This window comes from Diaphorina citri, unplaced genomic scaffold (assembly GCF_000475195.1).
Source record: "Diaphorina citri unplaced genomic scaffold, Diaci psyllid genome assembly version 1.1 scaffold348, whole genome shotgun sequence".
Taxonomy (NCBI): Eukaryota; Metazoa; Arthropoda; class Insecta; order Hemiptera; family Psyllidae; genus Diaphorina; species Diaphorina citri.
Genome location: NW_007377783.1, coordinates 243,212 through 267,643, shown reverse-complemented (window position 1 = coordinate 267,643; position 24,432 = coordinate 243,212). Strand labels below are relative to the sequence as shown.

The window sequence follows — 24,432 nt, the reverse complement described above, 5'->3', positions numbered from 1 at the left end:
GTGAGAACTGGTCTTAACACGTCCACATTTAGGAGACATTGTCGTACAACATTACCCGACATTTCCAACGTAAGGACCCTGCTTTTAGCTCTTCAGAGCTTTCACAACACAATTGACTCGAATGTAACTTCTATTAGGCAGATCTCAGCTTGAGTATATCGTCAGACCTGGACACAGTGGGTACCCATCGGTAGAACAGATTGGATCCCCGCTTCAACTGATTCATGTAGCTCAGGTAGGTATAACAGTGGTGGGTGTTGGCGAAGATTGGGCTCATGGGAGGCTGCCCGATTGACAATCTGGGAAAGAGAAAGAGAGAAAGTCAAAATTATGGGTAAAATTACTTAAGCAGGGTCCACACTTAGGTTGGAAATGTCAGATGAAAATGTTGTACGACAATATTTCCTAAATGTGGACGTGATACGACAGTTTTCTAAAGGCCCCTTCCCAACTGTCGTTCGGAAAAAAAAATCGTGCTGTATGTAGTGGAAATTTTAAATTACAATACGAATAAATTTAAATTACAATGCCTACAGGACGTTGGAAAAAAATCGGATGAAACTCACAAGTGAGAACGGGTCTTAACACGTCCACATTTAGGAGATATTGTCGTACAACATTACCCGACATTTCCAACGTAAGGACCCTGCTTTAAGCTCTTCAGAGCTTTCACAACACAATTGACTCGAATGTAACTTCTATTAGGCAGATCTCAGCTTGAGTATATCGTCAGACCTGGACACAGTGGGTACCCATCGGTAGAACAGATTGGATCCCCGCTTCAACTGATTCATGTAGCTCAGGTAGGTATAACAGTGGTGGGTGTTGGCGAAGATTGGGCTCATGGGAGGCTGCCCGATTGACAATCTGGGAAAGAGAAAGTCAAAATTATGGGTAAAATTAACGGTGAATTTTTTTTTTTTTTTAAGCATTTATTTTAAGAGGGGACTAACATCTTAGGTCTTTGCCCCTATGGGAAAGTAGCCGTTTTCAGGTAGTTGTAGAGGGACAACTACAAATGATGGAAGAAAACGGATTGCGTGTGTGTGTTGGGGCATGAAATAGACTGAGTTGAAAAAAAATCATCAAAATCGGTTAAGTTTAGCCGGAGATATTTGACTTTGAAAAACGTCAAATTTTCCATCATTTTCTGCTGCTTCCGCTTCTTCTTTGACGTTGACCGCTCTGGGGGGGTATTTACTATTACAGAGGAAGGGAATTTAGACGCGACCTAGTTAGCTTAGCTTGTAAGCACTAGACCGCGGGTTCGATTCCCGCCCGAGGCGGATTTTATCCTGATGGGATAATGTTCGGTCTCGGAATGGCTGACTTTCTCCTATCCTGTTTTCCTCTCGATTCCGGGATGAAAATCTTAGCAGTTACAGTTCTATCTATCAAACATCTTTAAAAAAAATCTTACCTGCTAGCCCCTCCAGTTTCACAATGGTCAATAGGTTGGCCAAAGGATTCCATTCCGAGTAGAGTCTCTCTCTACCAACAAACTGAGCCATGCATCGAACCGCCATCATTTGGAGTGGATGTGAAGCCAGTGTACAAATGCATTTGACAACAATGTTCCTTTTCAACTTGGATTGGAGCGAATCTCTATGAGGGCAACAAAATGAGAGCCATAAAGGAAAGGTAAGAATACTTACTTAGATAAGAACAATACTATTTTTTCAAGGCTTTGTGGCAAGATTCTCACACAGTATACTCTTCCAACCAACCAAATATAGGATAGTAAAAAGATCTCTATGAGGGCAACAAAATGAGAGCCATAAAGGAAAGGTAAGAATACTTACTTAGATAAGAACAATACTATTTTTTCAAGGCTTTATGGCAAGATTCTCACACAGTATACTCTTCCAACCAACCAAATATAGGATGGGATTGGAGCGAATCTCTATGAGGGCAACAAAATGAGAGCCATAAAGGAAAGGTAAGAATACTTACTTAGATAAGAACAATACTATTTCTTCAAGGCTTTATGGCAAGATTCTCACACAGTATACTCTTCCAACCAACCAAATATAGGATAGTAAAAAGGGGAAAGGAGAAGATGAAGATATAGATAATGAAAATAAATAGAAGAATAGATACAGAGATTAAAGATTTTAGACTGATACACGAAGTGATATCTCCTTGACTACTTTAAGCCTGTGTTTGTGTAAAGTTCAGTTTGTGTGAGAGTTACACAAAATCCTAACATGACATCATAATTATGTACATATGTACCTAAATATCAAAATGTCATCCCAGTGGCACAGAACATGGACTTAGACTCAGAGGAGATAGACAAAGGAGAAGAAAATCTTACCCTATTTGTGGAGCAGGATATTTCTTGTCAAAGTAGGTGATTAAAGTATTTTGTACAACTAGAGCTGAAGACTTGCATACAATCCCTCGGAAACATCCCAAGACTCCATCCACAGAATAAATGTGGCGAACTGGGAACAAATACAAGGGCTGTTTAATAAGTAGACTGACAGAGTTTAAAGTAAACCACATTAGGCCAGGGGAAATGGGTAAATGACGCTTTAAACAATTCATTAGCCAGATATGCAATATTTCCACCAATTTAAGGTCATCCCTGAAGCAGACAATTGCTATAACTTTTTTTTAGATTCATTAGCCAGATATGCAATATTTCCACCAATTTAAGGTCATCCCTGAAGCAGACAATTGCTATAACTTTTTTTTGTTTAATAAGTAGACTGACAGAGTTTAAAGTAAACCACATTAGGCCAGGGGAAATGGGTAAATGACGCTTTAAACAATTCATTAGCCACATATGCAATATTTCCACCAATTTAAGGTCATCCCTGAAGCAGACAATTGCTATAACTTTTTTTTTAAGTAGTATTACCATTTAAAAAATGATATTTATTGCTTTAAAAAATAAATTTTCTTTTTTTTACTCTTGCAAAGTGTGTATTTTAAATGAGTAAAAATACCCCTACTTCTGTGTTTTTTGTTTACCTTATTAATTATACGTACTACTTAGTAGTTAAGTATTTATGATGAAAAGTGGTCAAATATTAATAATCATTAAGTAGTTGTGGTGATCAATAAATTTGTGACATTTTCAAACACTTGTCCTCTGCTTAATTTCGAACTGAACCCAGCAGTATTTTAGCCACTTCATTGTTAACACGAAAAAAAAGTAAAAACTTTTCACAGAGTGTCTGCTTAATTTCGAACTGAACCCAGCAGTATTTTAGCCACTTCATTGTTAACACGAAAAAAAAGTAAAAACTTTTCACAGAGTGTATCTAGTGATTTTGTATAAAGTCCCCTGCTTCGTCTTGAAATCTAGTGACAACTCTGTGCTTCTTCCCTGTATGAGTATGTGTAAGAAAATACTAGGTTTTTCTCAGCTCAGGTGTGAAGTGAATTTAAACTATCGGTTTTGTAATATTTCTGATTTTATTTGTATTCACGTTTACTTAGGTGGTGTCTTGGCTTGAGAGACAGGTCAGAGATTAGTAGCAATACCTACCTGGGGTCACACTTGGGAGTTTTAACCCAAGGTTTAAGGATTAACTATCCCTGAAGCCACTCTTTGAGATTACGATCAAAATTAGTCAAATTCGATAGGAAATCTGATCTTTTAATCAAACTTTGAATTTGAACTAAGATCAGCCAATCCGATTGGTTAATCCAGATGGATTAAATTTCTATTAAATCCCAATTGCTAATTGTTTAATCTTTTGGTTTAAAAGTGTGAACTCTGAGTTTACCTACTCTTCATAGTAAGTTTATTATTTGTGACAGCTCCCGTTTTGTAGCAATTTTCCATTGACGTGACTTCTGAACCTTATTGGAATTAATAATTCACATGTATCTGCTTTTTCGAAAAGGTATCTCACTTGTACTGATACTATCGAGTGTTTTTTGCTACGAAGATGATTACAATCCTCTGAGAGATTTAAAAAAGTGCAAGCTGACCCATTCTGGAAGCGAATATAAGGGAGACGTGGCCAGAAGTTTTTCTGGACTTCCTTGTCAGTATTGGGACTCCTCGAACCCTCTACATGCGGTAAGTAATAGCCCTTTCACACAAACCTTTACGGGAGCATATGCCGTGACGTCAGAGTTTAAGATTTACCGGTATTTTTTAAATCGATTTATCTCGGGATCCAGAAGTAGTAGAAGAAAAAGAAAAATTCTCTAGGTCCTCATTTTCTTTCTGCTCTTTAACTTTGAAATCTGGTCTAAATATTCTCCCCATTTAGGTGTTGGGTCAACATTTGCTAGATTATGTCTCCGAAAGAGGTATACCTATACTTCTTTTTTTTATGTGTTTTATTTAAAGAGGAGATTAACAATTTAAGTCCTATTCCAACCTACTTCTTTGTTCATTTGGTATGCCTTTCTCTTCTTAACTTTGAAATCTGGTCTAAATATTCTCCCCATTTAGGTGTTGGGTCAACATTTGCTAGATTATGTCTCCGAAAGAGGTATACCTACTTCTTTGTTCATTTAATATGCCTTTCTCTTCCAAATTTTCAGGTGGACACTTCGCTGAAGGATGACGATTTTCCCGACCGATCCAAAAAGGCGGCGAGGAACTACTGTCGAAATCCGAACAAGAAGTACGCCATGCCCTGGTGTTATACTCTGGATCCAAACGTCATTGATGATGTTTGCGATATACCGCTCTGCTCTTATGAAGGTGAGTTTTGGGGTAATGAAAGTTCCGTCGCTTTTGCTACGATTCTTCCCATAAAAACATATTCCGGTCCACAGTGTACATATCGTTTTTGTAATAATCACTCTTAAAAGGCTCCATCGGGTCCAAAATACATATAAAATGTCTATCAAATTTCATTATTTCATCAAAATCGGGAGTTAAGGCCCGTTCCCACTTATCATGAGTTTCATCCGATTTTTTTTTTTTTTTTTTTCCTGAATGTTTTGTAAGTAATATTCAAATGAGAGTGTTCCTACTTACGCACGACACGATTTTTTTCCGCACGAAAAGTGGGAACGGGTCTTTATGGTGAAACAAACATCGCAAAACTGAGAACTCACTTCGTTCATTCTCCTTCCAGACTGTCGGATCACAGGGCCAGGCATTGAGAGTATCTGAGGACACATAACTCTTCTCTTGGTTAAAAAATGTTCTAAATTAGAATAAAGTAAAATTCTTAGCGTTCCGATGATGGCGGGACATGCCAGTGGTGTTCCACCCACCACTCAGAAGGAAATCTACAAGTATGAGGCTCCCTGGCCTCTGTACAGTATGAACTGGTCTGTTCGGCCAGACAAGCTCTTCAGGTTAGCAATTGGGAGCTATGTTGAAGAATACAACAACAAAGTTCAGATTGTTGCTCTCAATGAAGACATATCAGAGTTTGGGCCCAAGAGCACCATTGACCACCCTTATCCCACCACCAAAATCATGTGGATTCCTGATAGGAAAGGCGTATTTCCTGATCTTCTTGCAACCAGTGGAGATTATCTGAGGGTTTGGAGAGCAGGAGAGCCTGAGACAAGACTAGAATGTATTCTCAATAATAACAAGAACTCTGATTTCTGTGCCCCACTCACATCATTTGATTGGAATGAAGTGGACCCTAACTTATTGGGTACATCAAGTATTGACACAACTTGCACTATCTGGTGTTTGGAAACAAATCAAGTAGTGGGTCGTGTTAATTCAGTCAGTGGACATGTGAAGACTCAACTTATAGCCCATGACAAAGAAGTGTATGACATTGCATTCAGTAGAGCTGGTGGTGGCAGAGATATGTTTGCCTCTGTTGGAGCAGAAGGGTCTGTTCGCATGTTTGACTTGAGACATTTGGAACACTCTACAATCATCTATGAAGATCCTCAGCATACACCTCTTCTCAGACTAGCTTGGAACAAACAAGATCCAAACTACTTGGCCATGGTTGCTATGAATGCATGTGAAGTCATTATACTTGATGTGAGAGTACCTTGTACTCCAGTAGCCAGATTGAACAATCATAGAGCTTGTGTCAATGGCATTGCCTGGGCCCCTCACTCATCTTGTCACATTTGTACAGCAGGGGATGATCATCAGGCTCTCATCTGGGATATTCAGCAAATGCCTAGAGCTATTGAGGATCCAATCCTTGCTTACACAGCAGCTGGTGGGGAGATTAATCAGATTCAATGGGGAGCCACTCAGCCTGACTGGATAGCAATATGTTATAACAAATATCTAGAAGTCCTTAGAGTCTAGATATTTATCAATATATTGGTTAGATTCTGTAGAATTGTGATGGTCCAAGTTTGGCTGAAGTCAGAATGAAATAACCCTTTTGCATTAATTTTTAACATCTACATTTGTAAGTTTGTACTTTAACAACCCCTCTCAAACTGAAGGTTACATACTGCTGTAATACCTATGAAATTAGAGATACATAGTTATAATGTCTATCATTCAAAAGGTTAGTAAAAATAATTATATTGTCACAACACCAATCCATAAAATTTGACTTAAGTACATAATTATTTGTTTGTTATCTATTACTAGCTGAATTCCGTTGCTTTGCTCTGGAATTGTGCTAGTTCTTCCCGAGGCATGGCCAAACTTGTAGAAAATATTAAAAAATACGGTCGTGCTGCACACTCCCTATTAGCTGCGTAGTTATCAAACTAAAACTAAAAACATAAACAAAACTCAAAATGTTGGTCGAGAGTGGAACATTTCTCTCTCACAGTCTCTGCTTCCTGTGTATTTCTTATGGAACTCATGTCACTCACCCATTTAGTGGTCTTGCTCGGCGTAGCTTAACAAAAACGAACCAGAAAATAGCCTATAACCTTCACGGGAGTGCAAGCAATAAGTTTACAAAGTTTCATAGCAATTGGATGAGCGGTTTGGCCAGGCATAAAGTTTGAACAAACACACACACACACAAAAACAAATATTCATTTTTATATATTAGATTTAATTTTCATGTACTATTCTGGCAAAAATATTTTTCTAAATTAGTAAGTACTTTGATGAAATTGAATTAATTATTTTCAAATCATACTCAATGATGTTTAATGTATGTTGGTAGTAGGTAAAATATAATGGAATTAACTTCATCAAAGGTGAGAAATGTAAATAGTTAAGTAGTAGATGGATACTCTTTTGGAAAATGAAATTCGGAAAAATCTGTTTCAATTAGATACCTAGTTACTGAAAGGAAAAACAAATCTAATGTTTACTTGAGTAGCTATTTATTAGTAGATTCATTATATGTAAGAAATAAGAAGCTTATTAAATATAAATTTTAAGTAGTATTACCATTTAAAAAATGATATTTATTGCTTTAAAAAATAAATTTTCTTTTTTTTTACTCTTACAAAGTGTGTATTTTAAATGAGTAAAAATACCCCTACTTCTGTGTTTTTTGTTTAACTTATTAATTATACGTACTACTTAGTAGTTAAGTATTTATGATGAAAAGTAATCAAATATTAATAATGATTAAGTAAGTAGTTGTGGTGATCAATAAATTTGTGACATTTTGAAACACTTGTCCTCTGCTTAATTTCGAACTGAACCCAGCAGTATTTTAGCCACTTCATTGTTAACACGAAAAAAAAGTAAAAACTTTTCACGGAGTGTATCCAGTGATTTTGTATAAAGTCCCCTGCTTCGTCTTGAAATCTAGTGACAACTCTGTGCTTCTTCCTTGTATGAGTACGAGTATGTGTAAGAAAATACTAGGTTTTTCTCAGCTCAGGTGTGAAGTCATCGACTTTTTTATTTCAAAACCAAATGTCAGCCCAAAGCAATCACCCTAGTAGGGCTGACTGAGAGGCTAACGAAAACCGCCGACCCCGTCTGTGCACGGAAAAAGGCAAAGAAGAAGATGTCACTTTGCTAGATTTTAAAACTAGCACCTCGGTGATTTTTATATATATTTATGATTTCCAGGAACCTGAATTTTCGCCCAGCGACAGTCTCATCGTTTCGACAGCGGTGAAATATTTCGCTATCAACTGGGCAGGTGGATTTATATCCTTCGGGTTCCGAGGCAATGTTAAACCGCTTTGGATTCAAGAGTACAATGAGGACGTTTCAACGTTTAAGGATTAACTATCCCTGAAGCCACTCTTTGAGATTACGATCAAAATTAGTCAAATTCGATAGGAAATCTGATCTTTTAATCAAATTTTGAATTTGAACTAAGATCAGCCAATCTGATTGGTTAATCCAGATGGATTAAATTTCTATTAAATCCCGATTGCTAGTTGTTTAATCTTTTGGTTTAAAAGTGTGAACTCTGAGTTTACCTTCACTTCATAGTAAGTTTAGTATTTGTGACAGCTGACAGCTCCCTTTTGTAGCAATTTTCCATTGACGTGACTTCTGAACCTTATTGGAATTAATAATTCACATGTATCTGCTTTTTCGAAAAGGTATCTCATTTGCACTGATACTATCGAGTGTTTTTTGCTACGAGGATGATTATAATCCCCTGAGGGATTTAAAAAAGTGCAAGCTGACCCATTCTGGAACCGAATATAAGGGAGACGTGGCCAGAAGTTTTTCTGGACTTCCCTGTCAGTATTTTTTTTTTTTTTTTTTTTTTTCATGATGAGTGTTTCATCGACTTTTTTATTTCAAAACCAAATGTCAGCCCAAAGCAATCACCCTAGTAGGGCTGACTGAGAGGCTAACGAAAACCGCCGACCCCGTCTGTGCACGGAAAAAGGCAAAGAAGAAGATGTCACTTTGCTAGATTTTAAAACTAGCACCTCGGTGATTTTTATATATATTTATGATTTCCAGGAACCTGAATTTTCGCCCAGCGACAGTCTCATCGTTTCGACAGCGGTGAAATATTTCGCTATCAACTGGGCAGGTGGATTTATATCCTTCGGGTTCCGAGGCAATGTTAAACCGCTTTGGATTCAAGAGTACAATGAAGACGCTTCAACTCTGATAGGATTATACAGGGGGATCTGGAAGTATGTGAGCATACAGGGTGTCGCCGCCACCTGGAGCTTTCCGTTTATTTCCAGGAACCTGAATTTTCGCCCAGCGACAGTCTCATCGTTTCGACAGCGGTGAAATATTTCGCTATCAACTGGGCAGGTGGATTCATATCCTTCGGGTTCCGAGGCAATGTTAAACCGCTTTGGATTCAAGAGTACAATGAGGACGCTTCAACTCTGATAGGATTATACAGGGGGGTCTGGAAGTATGTGAGCATACAGGGTGTCGCCGCCACCTGGAGCTTTCCGTTCTGTAAAGAAGGTAAGTGCAAAACAGAATAGAGTGTATCCCTAATTAGACTTACTTTATCATGGACACTCGTTGCTAAGTTGAAAGCCCAGAAGAGGTTAGGCGTGGAAATATGTAAGCATACTGGGTGTCGCCACCACCTGGAGCTTTCCGTTCTGTAAAGAAGGTAAGTGCAAAAGGGAATAGAATATACCCCTAATTAGACTTTATCATGGACACTCGTTGCTAAGTTGAAAGCCCAGAAGAGGTTAGGCGTAAGAGTATACCCTGTTTATACTGTCAGAATGAGACTGAAAAGTCCCTTTACTCCCGCAGTCTAAACAAGGTCTTATGTATTTTTGGTAGGTACAGAACTCCTTTTTTTCTCTCTGTCTTATTACTCCCAATCGCAATCCCTTTTTTCTAGCATTAAACGGAAAAGAACCAAATATTGTGAATAGATTAACATCACTGAAGAATCTTTCTGTATGACATATATTCAATAAAAATACCTTCGGTCATAAGGATAATACCTAATTTCTAATACGCATTTTTTAGCTGTCAGAATGAGACTGAAAAGTCCCTTTACTCCCGCAGTCTAAACAAGGTCTTATGTATTTTTGGTAGGTACAGAACTCCTTTTTTTTTCTCTCTGTCTAATTACTCCCAATTGCAATCCCTTTTTTCTAGCATTAAACAGAAAAGAACCAAATATTGTGAATAGATTAACATCACTGAAGAATCTTTCTGTATTACATATATATTCAATAAAAATACCTTCAGTCATAAGGATAATACCTAATTTCTAATACGCATTTTTTAGGGTTTTTGAAAGTTCATTTCTGTTGGCTACTCTTTCCTTTCTCCTTACTGCTTTCCATTGTTTCCTCTCCCCCCCCCCTAGGATGTGTAGAGCACATCACCCTGCACACCTCTCCCTCTCGTCTGTGGCCTCTCAAGCGAGCGCCATTCAAAGGCTACGAGCTCTCCCTATACGTGCGAGCCCACGCGCATGCTATCATAACACTTAGACCCGGCCCTGGTGTCCCCTACCCGAGCGTAAGCGTTGTGCTCGCGGGCATGTTCAACAAGACCGTACTCACCTTGTCGAGTGAGAAAGGGGAAGAGATTGTGGTGACGACCTATGTGCCTGATATTTTGACGTATTGGAAGTTCACCAACGTCAAGATAACGTATGTGTACCTATTACTCGGGCGCATGCTATCATAACACTTAGACCCGGCCCTGGTGTCCCCTACCCGAGCGTAAGCGTTGTGCTCGCGGGCATGTTCAACAAGACCGTGCTCACCTTGTCGAGTGAGAAAGGGGAAGAGATTGTGGTGACGACCTATGTGCCTGATATTTTGACCTATTGGAAGTTCACCAACGTCAAGATAACGTATGTGTACCTATTATTCGGTGGAAGAGATTGTGGTGACGACCTATGTGCCTGATATTTTGACCTATTGGAAGTTCACCAACGTCAAGATAACGTATGTGTACCTATTACTCGGGGCTGTTCCATAAAGGGATGTCGCATATTCAACGTATGTGTACCTGGGGACTATTCCATAAAGGGATTTCGCATTTCGTGAGACGCATGGTAATCAGGAGGGCTTGTGTACAATCTCAGCCAAGTTATGGAATTTTATTAAAAATGGGACTTTTTAAGCAGCCATAACCAAACTTTAGCCCAAAGCAATCACCCCAGGGCTGATTGAGACGCTGACGAAAAACGCCAACCCCGTCTGAACAAGGGAAAAGAAGAAGATCAAAATTAGCATTTTAAAATAATAATACCTGGGGACTATTCCATAAAGGGATTTCGCATTTCGTGAGACGCATGGTAATCAGGAGGGCTTGTGTACAATCTCAGCCAAGTTATGGGATTTTTTAAGTAGCCATAACCAAACGTTAGCCTAAAGCAATCACCCCAGGGCTGATTGAGACGCTGACGAAAAACGCCAACCCCGTCTGTACAAGGGAAAAGAAGAAGATCAAAATTAGCATTTTAAAATAATAATAATAATAATAATAATAATAAATGAACTTTGGAAACTCTAGCAAAGTACGATTTTTGAATAATTTTAATTCGAAATCTTCTGGTTTGTCACAGTGTCATTGGAGATAAGCTTCAAGCTTATTGGTCCACGGAAGATCAACCAGAAGGCCAACTGTTTCTATCCTATGAACATCTGAGTATTAGAAAGACCCGCTGGTTTAGTATTGCATCTCAAACTGTCGCTCATTGGACTTTGTACTGTCAGCCGAATGGTGAGAGAACTTTGCGTAATATTCGGATCTAAAAAAAATGCCAGCCTAGTCTTTAAAAAAATGCCACTACGGATCTAGCTTGGTTGATAGCGCGTCTGCCTTGTAAACGCTAGAACGCGGGTTTCATTACCACATAAATATTATATAGCTCCCTATCTATTACATATTTCACTTAACCATAAATATACATAATATAAATTAAAGCTCCCTATCTATTACTTCAGGTTCGGCTGTTGTACCTAAGGCAGTACGACCAGAGTGTATTATGGACGATATGGCTCAGGATTATAATGGAACTCAATGGGTATCCGCTGCGGGCAATCCCTGTCTGCCTTGGAATCATAGGAGTTTTCCTCAGGTAAGTGAAAAAGAAAAAAAAAATATTCGTATAAGCTTAACCCATCCCTTGGGGCAATTGCCCCAACACCTAAGCCTCAGGGTGTGTTTATGTACAGGGCTGAGATGAGCTCGGACGAGGTGAGATAGGATATTGTTTCTACAGTTTTGCATTGGAGTGGTAACCTAAGCAAGGATAGCGTGGGATTGTTGGGCATTTTTTCTAACCCTCTGTCCCGGCGGCAATTTTTAAAATTTATTTTATATTTATTTTTGTTTGCTTTGTAATTCGCTTGTTTGTAATATATAATTTAAATGAAAAGTATAATATAAACGTGCAAACTAGAGATAAAAAGTAAAAAATGAATTCAGATTGTACGCGTTGCGGAAAAAAAATCAAAATTTCGAATTTCCCGCCAACTTTACACGCTCATGAAGGCTCTGTGTTAAGTTACCACATCATTTTCCACACGCCGAGAAAGGCCGAGAATGGCCTATCTCAGCCCAGTACATAAACACACCGTCATAGTGGGCTTTTTGTCTATGGAGTTGGGCTTTTTGTGTATGGAGTTAAATCATGGGTAGGTAATATTTGTTTCGTGAATAAGAAGGACACGATAGGAGAAAGCTAGCCGTTTTGGGAACTAATCTTATCTGTTTAGGATAAAATCCGAACCGGGCGCTCTACCCTCCAAACTAACTAGAGGCTGGCCAATGTGATTATAATAGTAATGATTGTGCTCTATTTATTTTTCAAATTTTTTTTTTTTTTTTAGAATTGATAGAGGGACTTTAACTCATTTTTTTTAGGTACTTCGTCCCGGAGAGCGAAGAGAGAAGAAAGACAGGAAAGAGGAAAGCCAGCCGATCCAGGAACGAATGTTTAACATAAGAATAAGAACAGTAACAGTAAAAAATAAATATTAACTTAGGCTAAGACAGCACATACACTAGTCCACCCAACCCCTCAGAAGGACGCGGGGAGGATAAGGGTGGCCCCTTATACATACCCCCGCCCCCAGATAGAATAGAATGTAAAAATTTCATAGAATGTAAAAAATAGATAGAATAGAATGTAAAAATTTCAGATGGATCATGCTAATTTCCCGGACAAATCCAAATTGGAAGCGGAGAACTTGTGTCGAAATCCAACCAAAGACCCTAATGGACCTTATTGTTTTACCATGCTGGACACTTTGAACTCCTCGCACAAAGTTCAAGTGAAAAAGGAGTACTGTAAACCGAGATTCTGTCAGTCTGCAGGTTAGTGATACCTATTTGAAAAATTCACTGAAATTTCTCCCCTCCGAGCTCCGGTAGAGACCCTAAGAAGCGTTCCCTCTCTGGATGGCCAGACCAATCTTTTGATCAAGAAAATGCTCAGAACGGGATTCTCCCGTGATATCAAACAATATCTTGCCTAAATGTCTAGCCACTTCAAGTCCAGCCAAACATTTTTAATTTATTAAATTTTTATAAAATCGAATAAAAAGTATTTTTTTTTTTATTCTAGCCTGTAAGATTTCCGGACTGGGAACAGACTTCTTCGGATTAAAATCAAGCACTAGATCAGGCCGGGCCTGTCAATCCTGGCTATCACAGTCCCCACATAAGGTAAGTGTAAGGTAGTACCTTCTGAGTTTCATTTCGGAGGTCCCGATTCAAACTTTCCTGCACAGTCGAAGTTTTTCAATTTTTTTGCTTCGAATTCGGCGTGCAATCATAAAAACAACTGAGTAATTGGAGGACATCTTTGAGAGGGGATAGGTACTCATAAACACATGTGTGAATGGGAATTGAACCTTCACCTCCAGCATTTGCTAGATTGACCATAGGGAACATATTCAAAATGTAAGATTCCATTTGAGGTCCGAAAATCTAATTAGCTTTTGTCAAGAACTGATAATTTTTTCTTCTCTCTTCCTGTTAAGTCTTCTTCTAATTTTAACAAATATAATATGTATCGAAACTTAACAAGTTTTCGGTTAAACCCAAACAAAATCATTTAATATTCCATTTGAGGTCCGAAAATCTAATTAGCTTTTGTCAAGAACTGATAATTTTTTCTTCTCTCTTCCTGTTAAGTCTTCAAAGATAATAATAAAAGAATTCAAATTGAATCTTTTATTATTATCTTTTTCTTTTCTGTTTTTCACCTGCCTTAGGCCGCATGTGCCCTGCGTAGAAAGTATCAGAGAAGAGTCGGGAGTCAAAGAGCGAGTTGAAAAAAAAGAGTAGTTCCTTTTACTGAGTAGTTCAGTTGGGATTCAATCCCAACATTGGTATGGATGGACATCTAGAAGATCCCGACTCCCAGTACATACACTGGCTTGTGTAAGTTCTTAAGTTAACAAGTTGTTGTTGTTGTAGTAGCAGCAGGCAGCAAGTCATCAGATTTCCACGGTATGTTCTTCTCTGAGATCCAAGTTAACCAGTTTTTACTTTCCATTACTCAAGTTTCATTGGTATGGATGGACATCTAGAAGATCCCGACTCCCAGTACATACACTGGCTTGTGTAAGTTCTTAAGTTAACAAGTTGTTTTTGTAGTAGCAGCAGCAGGCAGCAAGTCATCAGATTTCCACGGTATGTTCTTCTCTGAGATCCAAGTTAACAAGTTTTTACTTTTCATTACTTGGACATTATGTGTGACAAACCCATACTAAGATACAAGGTACCTAGAAGGAATGACAAAACTGTTTCATTTCCTGGAAAACAAGCTCAAGTGGGAGGTCCCAAGTCACAGCAAACTCAAAGTTACACTTTTCATTTCAGGAGCAATATTCCAGGCAATGAGATTCACAAAGGTGATGAAGTATGCAAATATTTTCAACCGTTTCCTCTGAGAGGTCTTGGATATCAGAGATATGCATTTTTATTGTACAAACAGAAGACTCCAATCAAACTGGATGTTATAAAGGGGTGAGTACTGGCTTCTTTCCACTCGAGTTACAACTCGAGTTGGAAAATAATCGAGTAGAAAATAATCGAGTTGAAAAATCTCACTCGAGTCCCATCACTATCCCAAAGATGAGTCAAAAGTCGCATCTCTAGTAGGTAAAATTAAGAGGCCTAGATCGGAGTTTCCACAATACTGAACTGTGTATTGTTGTTGTTGTTGTTGTTGTGTTGCTGTTGTTGCTGCTGTTAGCTAACATATGGGTTTTGTCTATAGGACATGAGAGGGTATTGTAAAACTCCAGGGCCCCAACTCCGAGCTGGCGTTGGTCAAAAGTCGCATCTCTAGTAGGTAAAATTAAGAGGCCTAGATCGGAGTTTCCACAATACTGAACTGTGTATTGTTGTTGTTGTTGTGTTGCTGTTGTTGCTGCTGTTAGCTAACACATGGGTTTTGTCTATAAGACATGAGAGGGTATTGTAAAACTCCAGGGCCCCAACTCCGAGATGGTGTTATTCATTATTTAAACCCGTGATTAGGAAAATAAAGGAAAATGAGAAATTATATTATAACATATAACTGTAGTAAAGAATGCAATATAAATGTTTTATTACTTTTTGTCACTTTACTTCAAGTTCTTTTCCTATAACTATGAGAAATAAATGTAAAATTAAACATTATTAGGTAGCCTTTTACCATGAGGGGTCATTTTGTCATTTACACAGAACGATTTTACTTGCTCGGTCCCTGAAAATTGGATTGATTGTATCAATTTGTTTTTCTTTATTTATTTTTTAGTCCAAATCCCCCTGGAAGATGTAGCCAAGGAGTGGGAAGCAAACTCTGCCATTCAACACATCCATGCAGCTGCTGATCATTACAAGATTTTTGATCATCTGTTTGGTCTTGCATACTTCTACCCAGTGGTAATGCTTGATGTTGGGTATCAGGGAGAGGATGGGAAAATTATTCCCGTACATAGAGGCAATATTGTTACACCCACCCAGGTAATTAAAAAAAAAAATCTTATCTTGTCTGTGTGCAAAAAATAATGTCAACAAAATAATTGTTGGTATAATTGTTCTACCTTTGTAAAAATAATAATGATAATAAATAAATAAAAAATAAAGTCTCAATAAGTTTTGAACTTTTAAGTAAGTAGGTATCTACAGAATGATGTTGCTTTTCCAGGCCTTATCAAAACCAATAGTGGGCTTCAAAAGCTCCCCCGATGCATTGTGGACATTGAGTTTCATTGCTTGGTTGAACCAGAAGGAACAGATGGACAGACTGAGATGGGGCAGGATCAACGAGTTCCTGGACAAGTAGAACAATGAGAATACCATGGCATGTGTCCTCTTCTTCTTCCTAGCCTTTTCCTATTTAAATAGGGTCGGCGTTTCTTGTCAGTCTCTTCTAGGCAGCCCTGTTGTGTACCTCAGGTCCTGATAAATTTTTCTCACCCAGGTCTTGATTCACACAATCTTTCCACCTTTTCTTCGGCCTACCTCGCCCTTTTTTGTACCTCAGGTCCTGATAAATTTTTCTCACCCAGGTCTTGATTCACACAATCTTTCCACCTTTTCTTCGGCCTACCTCGCCCTTTTTTGCCCCTCACTTCCATTCTCTCCACTCTTTTCCCTATGTAGCTTTCAATACCATAGAATGTGTATCATGTGAATAATTATCAGAAGATAAATTTGGAAACCAAAACTACCTCCGTGGCCGATTGGGTCTCACACTTGCACGCCGAAGGTCCCGAGTTCGATTCCCTGCGGGGTCGAAGTTTTTTTCGGCATTCGGGGTCCACTCAGCAGTGAGTACAACTGAGTAGCTACTTTAATCCAGTACCTACCTCCAAGATAACTAGGCTGGTGGCATTGGTATGGATGGACATCTAGAAGATCCCGACTCCCAGTACATACACTGGCTTGTGTAAGTTCTTAAGTTAACAAGTTGTTGTTGTAGTAGCAGCAGGCAGCAAGTCATCAGATTTCCACGGTATGTTCTTCTCTGAGATCCAAGTTAACAAGTTTTTACTTTCCATTACTCAGACATTATGTGTGACAAACCCATACTAAGATACAAGGTACCTAGAAGAAATGACAAAACTGTTCAATTCCTGGAAAACAAGCTTGAGTGGGAGGTCCCAAGTCACAGCAAACTCTTTCGGGGTCCACTCAGCAGTGAGTACAACTGAGTAGCTACTTTAATCCAGTACCTACCTCCAAGATAACTAGGCTGGTGGAAAAAAAAAAACCTTTTTAAATGTCGAAGCTTGAAAACGGTATTTCAACAATATTTTTCCCATTTCCTAAATTACGTTGGGAATTCCAGCATGTATTTTACTGCAAAAATACAGCTCGTCCTACATGGTACATGTCAATGCCATAAACTTGCAATAAGCCCAAGTCTTGCTTTTGCTTTTGAGTAGGTAATAGAGATGTGTAAAGATGTGGATATCAGAGATATGCATTTTTATTGTACAAACAGAAGACTCCAATCAAACTGGATGTTATAAAGGGGTGAGTACTGGCTTCTTTTCAATTTAGGTACTTTTATCAACACCTTTGAGTGGCCTAGGGCGTGTTTCTCAATGTAACTTAGTTAGGCAAGGCTCTCAGGTGCTGACTAATATTTTGGAAGTTGTACTTTTTCTTCTTCTTGTTTTGAAGAGTTTTGATCAAGGGAACTAACAATGGAGGTCTTATTCCAAAAATCGAAGAGAGGACAGGCTAGGACAAAGCTGGTCATTTCAAAAACGAACCTTATCTGTATTGGGTAAAGGTCACTCCAGGCTGTAATCCAACCCGCAATCTAAGCAGCCGTGCTACCCTTCAAGTTAACTAGGCTGGAGCACGGGCGTTTCGTCTCATTGTAACTCATCAGTAGAGCCCGGATTTTATGCAGCAAAAAAAGGCCGAAATATGCAGTTGCATATACAAGCGAAACCCCCAAAATATGCAAAAAGATGCAGGAAAACGCCAAACCTAAAATTTATAAAAATGTACTCCATTGCGGAGGGAACATCCACAATGCTGTTCATGATATTAAATAACAACATTATGAATGCACACCTCCGCCTGTTAACAAAGTTAAAAAATTTTGGCAAGAATTTTCTAGAGTTTTTCATATTCTACCTAAGTACCTACCTACTCACTACTGGGTTTTGTAAATGAAACAGTTACTTAGGTATTGTTCCAAATGAGATGGCACCAATGAGTCTCGTCTGTCACTCAAAATAAGTTTGTAGTGAGAAAAAGACCTTTCTACATCAACAGATGTCAGGGAACAGAACTTGAAAGTGCCGGGGAAATGCTCAAACCATCTGGTATTTGGTACTTTGCGGAGGGAACATCCACAATGCTGTTCATGATATTAAATAACAACATTATGAATGCACACCTCCGCCTGTTAACAAAGTTAAAAAAGTTTGGCAAGAATTTTCTACAAGAGTTTTTCATGTTCTACCTAAGTACCTACCTACTCACTACTGGGTTTTGTAAATGAAACAGTTACTTAGGTATTGTTCCAAATGAGATGGCACCAATGAGTGTCGTCTGTCACTCAAAATAAGTTTGTAGTGAGAAAAAGACCTTTCTACATCAACAGATGTCAGGGAACAGAACTTGAAGAGTGCCGGGGAAATGCTCAAACCATCTGGTATTTGGTAACTCTTTTCCCTTTCCATGTAACTATTAACTTGCTTCAGGAATTCTAGTCCAGGATTTTTCGGGCTCTTTGATGTTCATGCCGCCACGCGCGACTAAAAACAAAAATAATTGTTACTTTTTCATTTTGTGGGTTTTTACAAAGGGCACTTTGGAAGTACTAACTCAACTTAGGGAAATTTTACTTTTTTTCCTCAAAAACGCCACGCGCGACTAAAAACAAAAATAATTGTTACTTTTTCATTTTGTGGGTTTTTACAAAGGGCACTTTGGAAGTACTAACTCAACTTGGGGAAATTTTACTTTTTTTCCTCAAAAATCTAGGAGCTTGGCCCAGAAGCCTTTAAACAGACCTGTGGAGAAGGTTGGAGATGTTTGAATTAATTTTCATTTTGCCAAAGATATAATACAATATTAAGTGTTACAGAGGAAAAACATGTTTGTCTTCTGGATTTTAAACAGTGCCCTAACCTCAAAAACCCTCGAAATATGCAAAATTTAGCCGATTTTGCTCAAATATGCAGGAAAATGTCCAAATATGCAAAATCCCTAAAAATCGTCAAAATATGCAATATGCAAAGGTCCGGGCTTTACTCATCAGCTATGCAAAGCTCTTAGGTGCTGACTAGTATTTGGGAACATGTATTAAAATTTCCATGGTGCATTTTTACAGGGTGTCCCCTAAGGAAAGAACATTCAACAACGAAGCCTTCTACAGGAAGCACCAGGACAATTTGACCCCCGCAGGTTTATCTTTCTTCCAAAGCACCTGGGATAGGAGTGTTACCAAAGTTTTTCACCATGTGTTCGACAGCAAGGAACCAGTGTTTGAGTATGATTTTGATCCTGCCCATCACCCCGAACAGGAATGGTTCCCCATAGGAAAACCTTTCAACTTGTAAGTGAATCTTTTTCCCCCTTTCTTATTTTTTACTAGTTGACTAATGGAGGAGTTGCAATTGGAAAATAATATTAATAATAGGTCGATTCCTACGTAAAATGTTGTGAAAAATCCGAATCTTAGGTCAAAACTCGGAAAAAGTAACCTTAAAGCTTTAAAAGGTCGAAAATTCAATTTTTAATTGCCGTTCTAATGAAAAAGTTCAAAGTTGTGACGTCAGATTTCACGTCAAAATGTGCAGAAACGCTTGCGCACAAACAAACGAAGCGGGAGTCATGAATTATGACGACAAGCTCAGGTAGGTATAACAGTGGTGGGTGTTGGCGAAGATTGGGCTCATGGGAGGCTGCCCGATTGACAATCTGGGAAAGAGAAAGAGTGAAAGTCAAAATTATGGGTAAAATTAACGGTGAATTTAAATGACAGTATAAAATTTGATATTACATATTATTCAATGTGGATTTAGACGACGCGAGAGTCAAACTTGGGAAGCAAGTTGAGAATTTAAAACCTGTTGACTCCCTAGCCTGGGAAAATACATCTGAGGCCTCTCACACATTGGAAGGGCAGCCCAATCCTATGGAAATGATAAACATAGACTTTTCACATTAGAATTGACTAGGTCACCTCCAGTATGAGTGGTCTATATCATTTTCATAGGTTCGTGTAGGATTGAATCCGCATCGTATCTTCAGGTGTCGTGTCGTAGCGCGAGGTCCGCACTACGACGAAAGCCACATGCGAAAACCTCTGAAACGAGACTCACTTGGTTCCGGAAAGCTTATAACTTTGTAGTAATATTATTAGTTCATTAGTGTTAATGTATTAGGAAAACTGACAAAAATTCCCTGCACCAATTTACGTAAGAAATGGTGTACCAATCGGCAAAAGCAAATGTTCATGTCGTGGATGGGATTCGAACCCGCGATTCTATCCCTCGTACTCACCCAGCCCCGTTCACACTCATGGTGGTTGACACAACATTGTACGGATAGAAATAGGACACGCAGGCAAAGTTGACGACGGTGGACACGAACACCATGGACTTCTCTGAGTTGTCGCTGTCAGAGTTACTCTTTATCATTCTGTGAATGCTGTGGACGATTACCACACTGGCCGTCACTAGGGCTACCTCCCCTAGGAGCTTGGCCCAGAAGCCTTTAAACAGACCTGTGGAGAAGGTTGGAGATGTTTGAATTAATTTTCATTTTGCCAAAGATATAATGCAATATTAAGTGTTACAGAGGAAAAACATGTCAAGCACTAGACCGCGGGTTCGATTCCCGCCCGAGGCGGATTTTATCCTGATGGGATAATGTTCGGTCTCGGAATGGCTGACTTTCTCCTATCCTGTTTTCCTCTCGATTCCGGGATGAAAATCTTAGCAGTTACAGTTCTATCTATCAAACACCTTTAAAAAAAATCTTACCTGCTAGCCCCTCCAGTTTCAAAATGGTCAATAGGTTGGCCAAAGGATTCCATTCCGAGTAGAGTCTCTCTCTACCAACAAACTGAGCCATGCATCGAACCGCCATCATTTGGAGTGGATGTGAAGCCAGTGTACAAATGCATTTGACAACAATGTTCCTTTTCAACTTGGATTGGAGCGAATCTCTATGAGGGCAACAAAATGAGAGCCATAAAGGAAAGGTAAGAATACTTACTTAGATAAGAACAATACTATTTTTTCAAGGCTTTATGGCAAGATTCTCACACAGTATACTCTTCCAACCAACCAAATATAGGATGGTAAAAAGGGGAAAGGAGAAGATGAAGATATAGATAATGAAAATAAATAGAAGAATAGATACAGAGATTAAAGATTTTAGACTGATACACGAAGTGATATCTCCTTGACTACTTTAAGCCTGTGTTTGTGTAAAGTTCAGTTTGTGTGAGAGTTACACAAAATCCTAACATGACATCATAATTATGTACATATGTACCTAAATATCAAAATGTCATCCCAGTGGCAGAGACAAAGGAGAAGAAAATCTTACCCTATTTGTGGAGCAGGATATTTCTTGTCAAAGTAGGTGATTAAAGTATTTTGTACAACTAGAGCTGAAGACTTGCATACAATCCCTCGGAAACATCCCAAGACTCCATCCACAGAATAAATGTGGCGAACTGGGAACAAATACAAGGGCTGTTTAATAAGTAGACTGACAGAGTTTAAAGTAAACCACATTAGGCCAGGGGAAATGGGTAAATGACGCTTTAAACAATTCATTAGCCAGATATGCAATATTTCCACCAATTTAAGGTCATCCCTGAAGCAGACAATTGCTATAACTTTTTTTTAGAGAGAGAGAAACAAATTTGGATTCTTACCATACTTGAGTACGTTGGGGTACAAATAATATGGTTTGCCAAACCAATATGACTGATAGGGAGGCAGTGGTTCATATCCCATCTGAAATTAGATAAATAAATACATATGTAGGTACATACCATGAAAATATTACAAGAAGTGCAAGCAATAAGTTGACAAAGTTTCATAGCAATTGGATGAGCGGTTTGGCCAGGCATAAAGTTTGAACAAACACACACACACAAAAACAAATATTCATTTTTATATATTAGATTTAATTTTCATGTACTATTCTGGCAAAAATAAGTGCAAGCAATAAGTTGACAAAGTTTCATAGCAATTGGATGAGCGGTTTGGCCAGGCATAAAGTTTGAACAAACACACACACACAAACAAATATTCATTTTTATATATTAGATTTAATTTTCATGTACTATTCTGGCAAAAATATTTTCTAAATTAGTAAGTACTTTGATGAAATTGAATTAATTATTTTCAAATCATACTCAATGATGTTTAATGTATGTTGGTAGTAGGTAAAATATAATGGAATTAACTTCATCAAAGGTGAGAAATGTAAATAGTTAAGTAGTAGATGGATACTCTTTTGGAAAATGAAATTCGGAAAAATCTGTTTCAATTAGATACCTAGTTACTGAAAGGAAAAACAAATCTAATGTTTACTTGAGTAGCTATTTATTAGTAGATTCATTATATGTAAGAAATAAGAAGCTTATTAAATATAAATTTTAAGTAGTATTACCATTTAAAAAATGATATTTATTGCTTTAAAAAATAAATTTTCTTTTTTTTTACTCTTACAAAGTGTGTATTTTAAATGAGTAAAAATACCCCTACTTCTGTGTTTTTTGTTTAACTTATTAATTATACGTACTACTTAGTAGTTAAGTATTTATGATGAAAAGTGGTCAAATATTAATAATGATGGAAGTATGTAGGTACCACAAAGATTGATAGTAAAATAAAGGGCAATGTTTCCATACATAGGTTTCTGTGGGTAAACACCATGGAGCTTTGGCAGAGTGGGTGTTGAAAATTCATACCTATCTCCTTGGCAGAAGTACCTACCATAAAGGTTGATATTAAAATATGACTCATCTCAAAATGTGACTAGACATACTTACCATTATCAAATTTTTGGCATAATCCAATGGATGTAACACTACGGACACAAGTAGCTTCATTTCCAAAGTTTTCTGCTCTGCCACGGTAAAGTTGTTTTCCTCTTCATGATCTTCAGGCTCCATTTTTTTCTTCTTTTTTAGTTCTAATGTGTTGAAAATTCATACCTATCTCCTTGGCAGAAGTACCTACCATAAAGGTTGATATTAAAATATGACTCATCTCAAAATGTGACTAGGCATACTTACCATTATCAAATTTTTGGCATAATCCAATGGATGTAACACTACGGACACGAGTAGCTTCATTTCCAAAGTTTTCTGCTCTGCCACGGTAAAGTTGTTTTCCTCTTCATGATCTTCAGGCTCCATTTCTTTCTTCTTTTTTAGTTCTAACTCTTCTAGATATCTCTTGGCACCAAGCAGTAGTTTCATTAATAGAAGATATCAATCAAGACTCATTACCTTGTCTCTTTATAGTTGCTGGAACAAGGAGGATAATATTACTTCTTGGGTAGAATGGTGTATCCGCACCAACCAGGAAATATTAGAAATACTGAACAGTGAAGATATTGTGAAATTCATGAAATTCCAAAGACTCCATTGGTTTGGGCACGTTCAGCCAACCAGGAAATATTAGAAATACTGAACAGTGAAGATATTGTGAAATTCATGAAATCCCAAAGACTCCATTGGTTTGGGCACGTTCAAAGGATGGAAGACGCCAGAATGCCCAAAAAGATCTTAAATGCTAAGATCTTTGCTACAAGGAAAAGAGGAAGACCAAGACTTTGATGGATGGACCAGGTGCTGGGTGATTTGAAAAAAAGATCTTAAATGCTAAGATCTTTGCTACAAGGAAAAGAGGAAGACCAAGACTTTGATGGATGGACCAGGTGCTGGGTGATTTGAGGACAATGAGAGTAACCGGCTGGGGAACCAAGGTCAAGGACTGTATCACATGAAGGCACATTGTTGAGGCCAGGCTGGCCAGGGCCCACCCCGGGCTGTAGGGCCTATTGATTGATTGATTGAATGTAGGCCAGGCTTCGGATATTGGGAGCTTCCGCTACCCCCCCTCCTCGGCAAAATCCTGGATACGCGTTCAGAGGATGGAAGACGCCAGAATGCCCAAAAAGATCTTAAATGCCAAGATCTTTGCTACAAGGAAAAGAGGAAGACCAAGACTTTGATGGATGGACCAGGTGCTGGGTGATTTGAGGACAAAGAGAGTAACCGGCTGGGGAACCAAGGTCAAGGACCGTATCACATGAAGGCACATTGTTGAGGCCAGGGCCCACCCCGGGCAGTAGGGCCTATTGATTGATTGAATGTAGGCCAGGCTTCGGATATTGGGAGCTTCCGCTACCCACCCTCCTCGGCAAAATCCTGGATACGGCCCTGCCGCCCTGCCAACAGAGGTAAGAACCTACCTTCAGAAGAAAAGAGGGCAAATTGTTTGATTGCTTACCTATTGATAAGAACAAGGTGGTTAGGTATTTGGTGAAGATAGATTCCACTAGCAGTCTCTGACTTTAGGACCAGACCGCCAAAAGGGGTGGAGAAAGGAGCCACACTATTGACAGGACTAACTCGCAACGATTTTGCATTTTAGTTTTAGCCGGAAAAAGACGAAATCGACACTTTCCTGCCTGCAAAAAAAATCAAATTTCTTCTCTCTTTTTAACTTTTTTTT

General features: G+C 38.5%; 3 protein-coding genes and 2 long non-coding RNA genes across 6 annotated transcripts; 3 read left to right on the top strand and 2 right to left on the bottom strand.

The window, feature by feature from the left end:
- Nucleotides 1-472: 472 nt before the first annotated feature.
- On the bottom strand, nt 473-24,432 carry LOC103507887 (mitochondrial carrier homolog 1-like). Of its 2 annotated transcripts, XM_026822630.1 has the most exons (7): nt 24,208-24,432; nt 22,986-23,219; nt 21,615-21,696; nt 21,281-21,410; nt 20,710-20,894; nt 20,228-20,450; nt 473-867 (listed from the first exon to the last, which is right to left on the bottom strand). In XM_026822630.1, exons 2-7 carry the CDS (start codon nt 23,169-23,171, stop codon nt 702-704), a joined length of 972 nt encoding a protein of 323 aa, XP_026678431.1. In that variant the 5' UTR covers nt 23,172-23,219; nt 24,208-24,432; the 3' UTR covers nt 473-701. The 2 variants fall into 2 exon arrangements, with proteins under 2 accessions (XP_026678431.1, XP_026678432.1); XM_026822631.1 differs by lacking the exons at nt 22,986-23,219; nt 24,208-24,432 and adding an exon at nt 22,740-22,873.
- On the top strand, nt 5,086-6,618 carry LOC103507876 (DDB1- and CUL4-associated factor 7). The gene has a single exon (XM_008472391.3). The coding sequence runs from the start codon at nt 5,162-5,164 to the stop codon at nt 6,212-6,214; it is 1,053 nt and encodes a 350-aa protein (XP_008470613.1). The 5' UTR covers nt 5,086-5,161; the 3' UTR covers nt 6,215-6,618.
- LOC103507888 (39S ribosomal protein L38, mitochondrial) lies at nt 14,268-19,285 on the top strand. Its single transcript, XM_026822633.1, has 3 exons — nt 14,268-14,326; nt 14,585-14,731; nt 19,053-19,285. The coding sequence occupies exons 1-3, from the start codon at nt 14,277-14,279 to the stop codon at nt 19,279-19,281; spliced, it is 426 nt and encodes a 141-aa protein (XP_026678434.1). The 5' UTR covers nt 14,268-14,276; the 3' UTR covers nt 19,282-19,285.
- LOC113466878 lies at nt 14,785-15,403 on the top strand. Its single transcript, XR_003391149.1, has 2 exons — nt 14,785-14,866; nt 15,060-15,403. It is a non-coding gene; the product is annotated as an uncharacterized LOC113466878 (long non-coding RNA).
- LOC113466875 lies at nt 16,319-17,158 on the bottom strand. Its single transcript, XR_003391146.1, has 2 exons — nt 16,934-17,158; nt 16,319-16,563 (listed from the first exon to the last, which is right to left on the bottom strand). It is a non-coding gene; the product is annotated as an uncharacterized LOC113466875 (long non-coding RNA).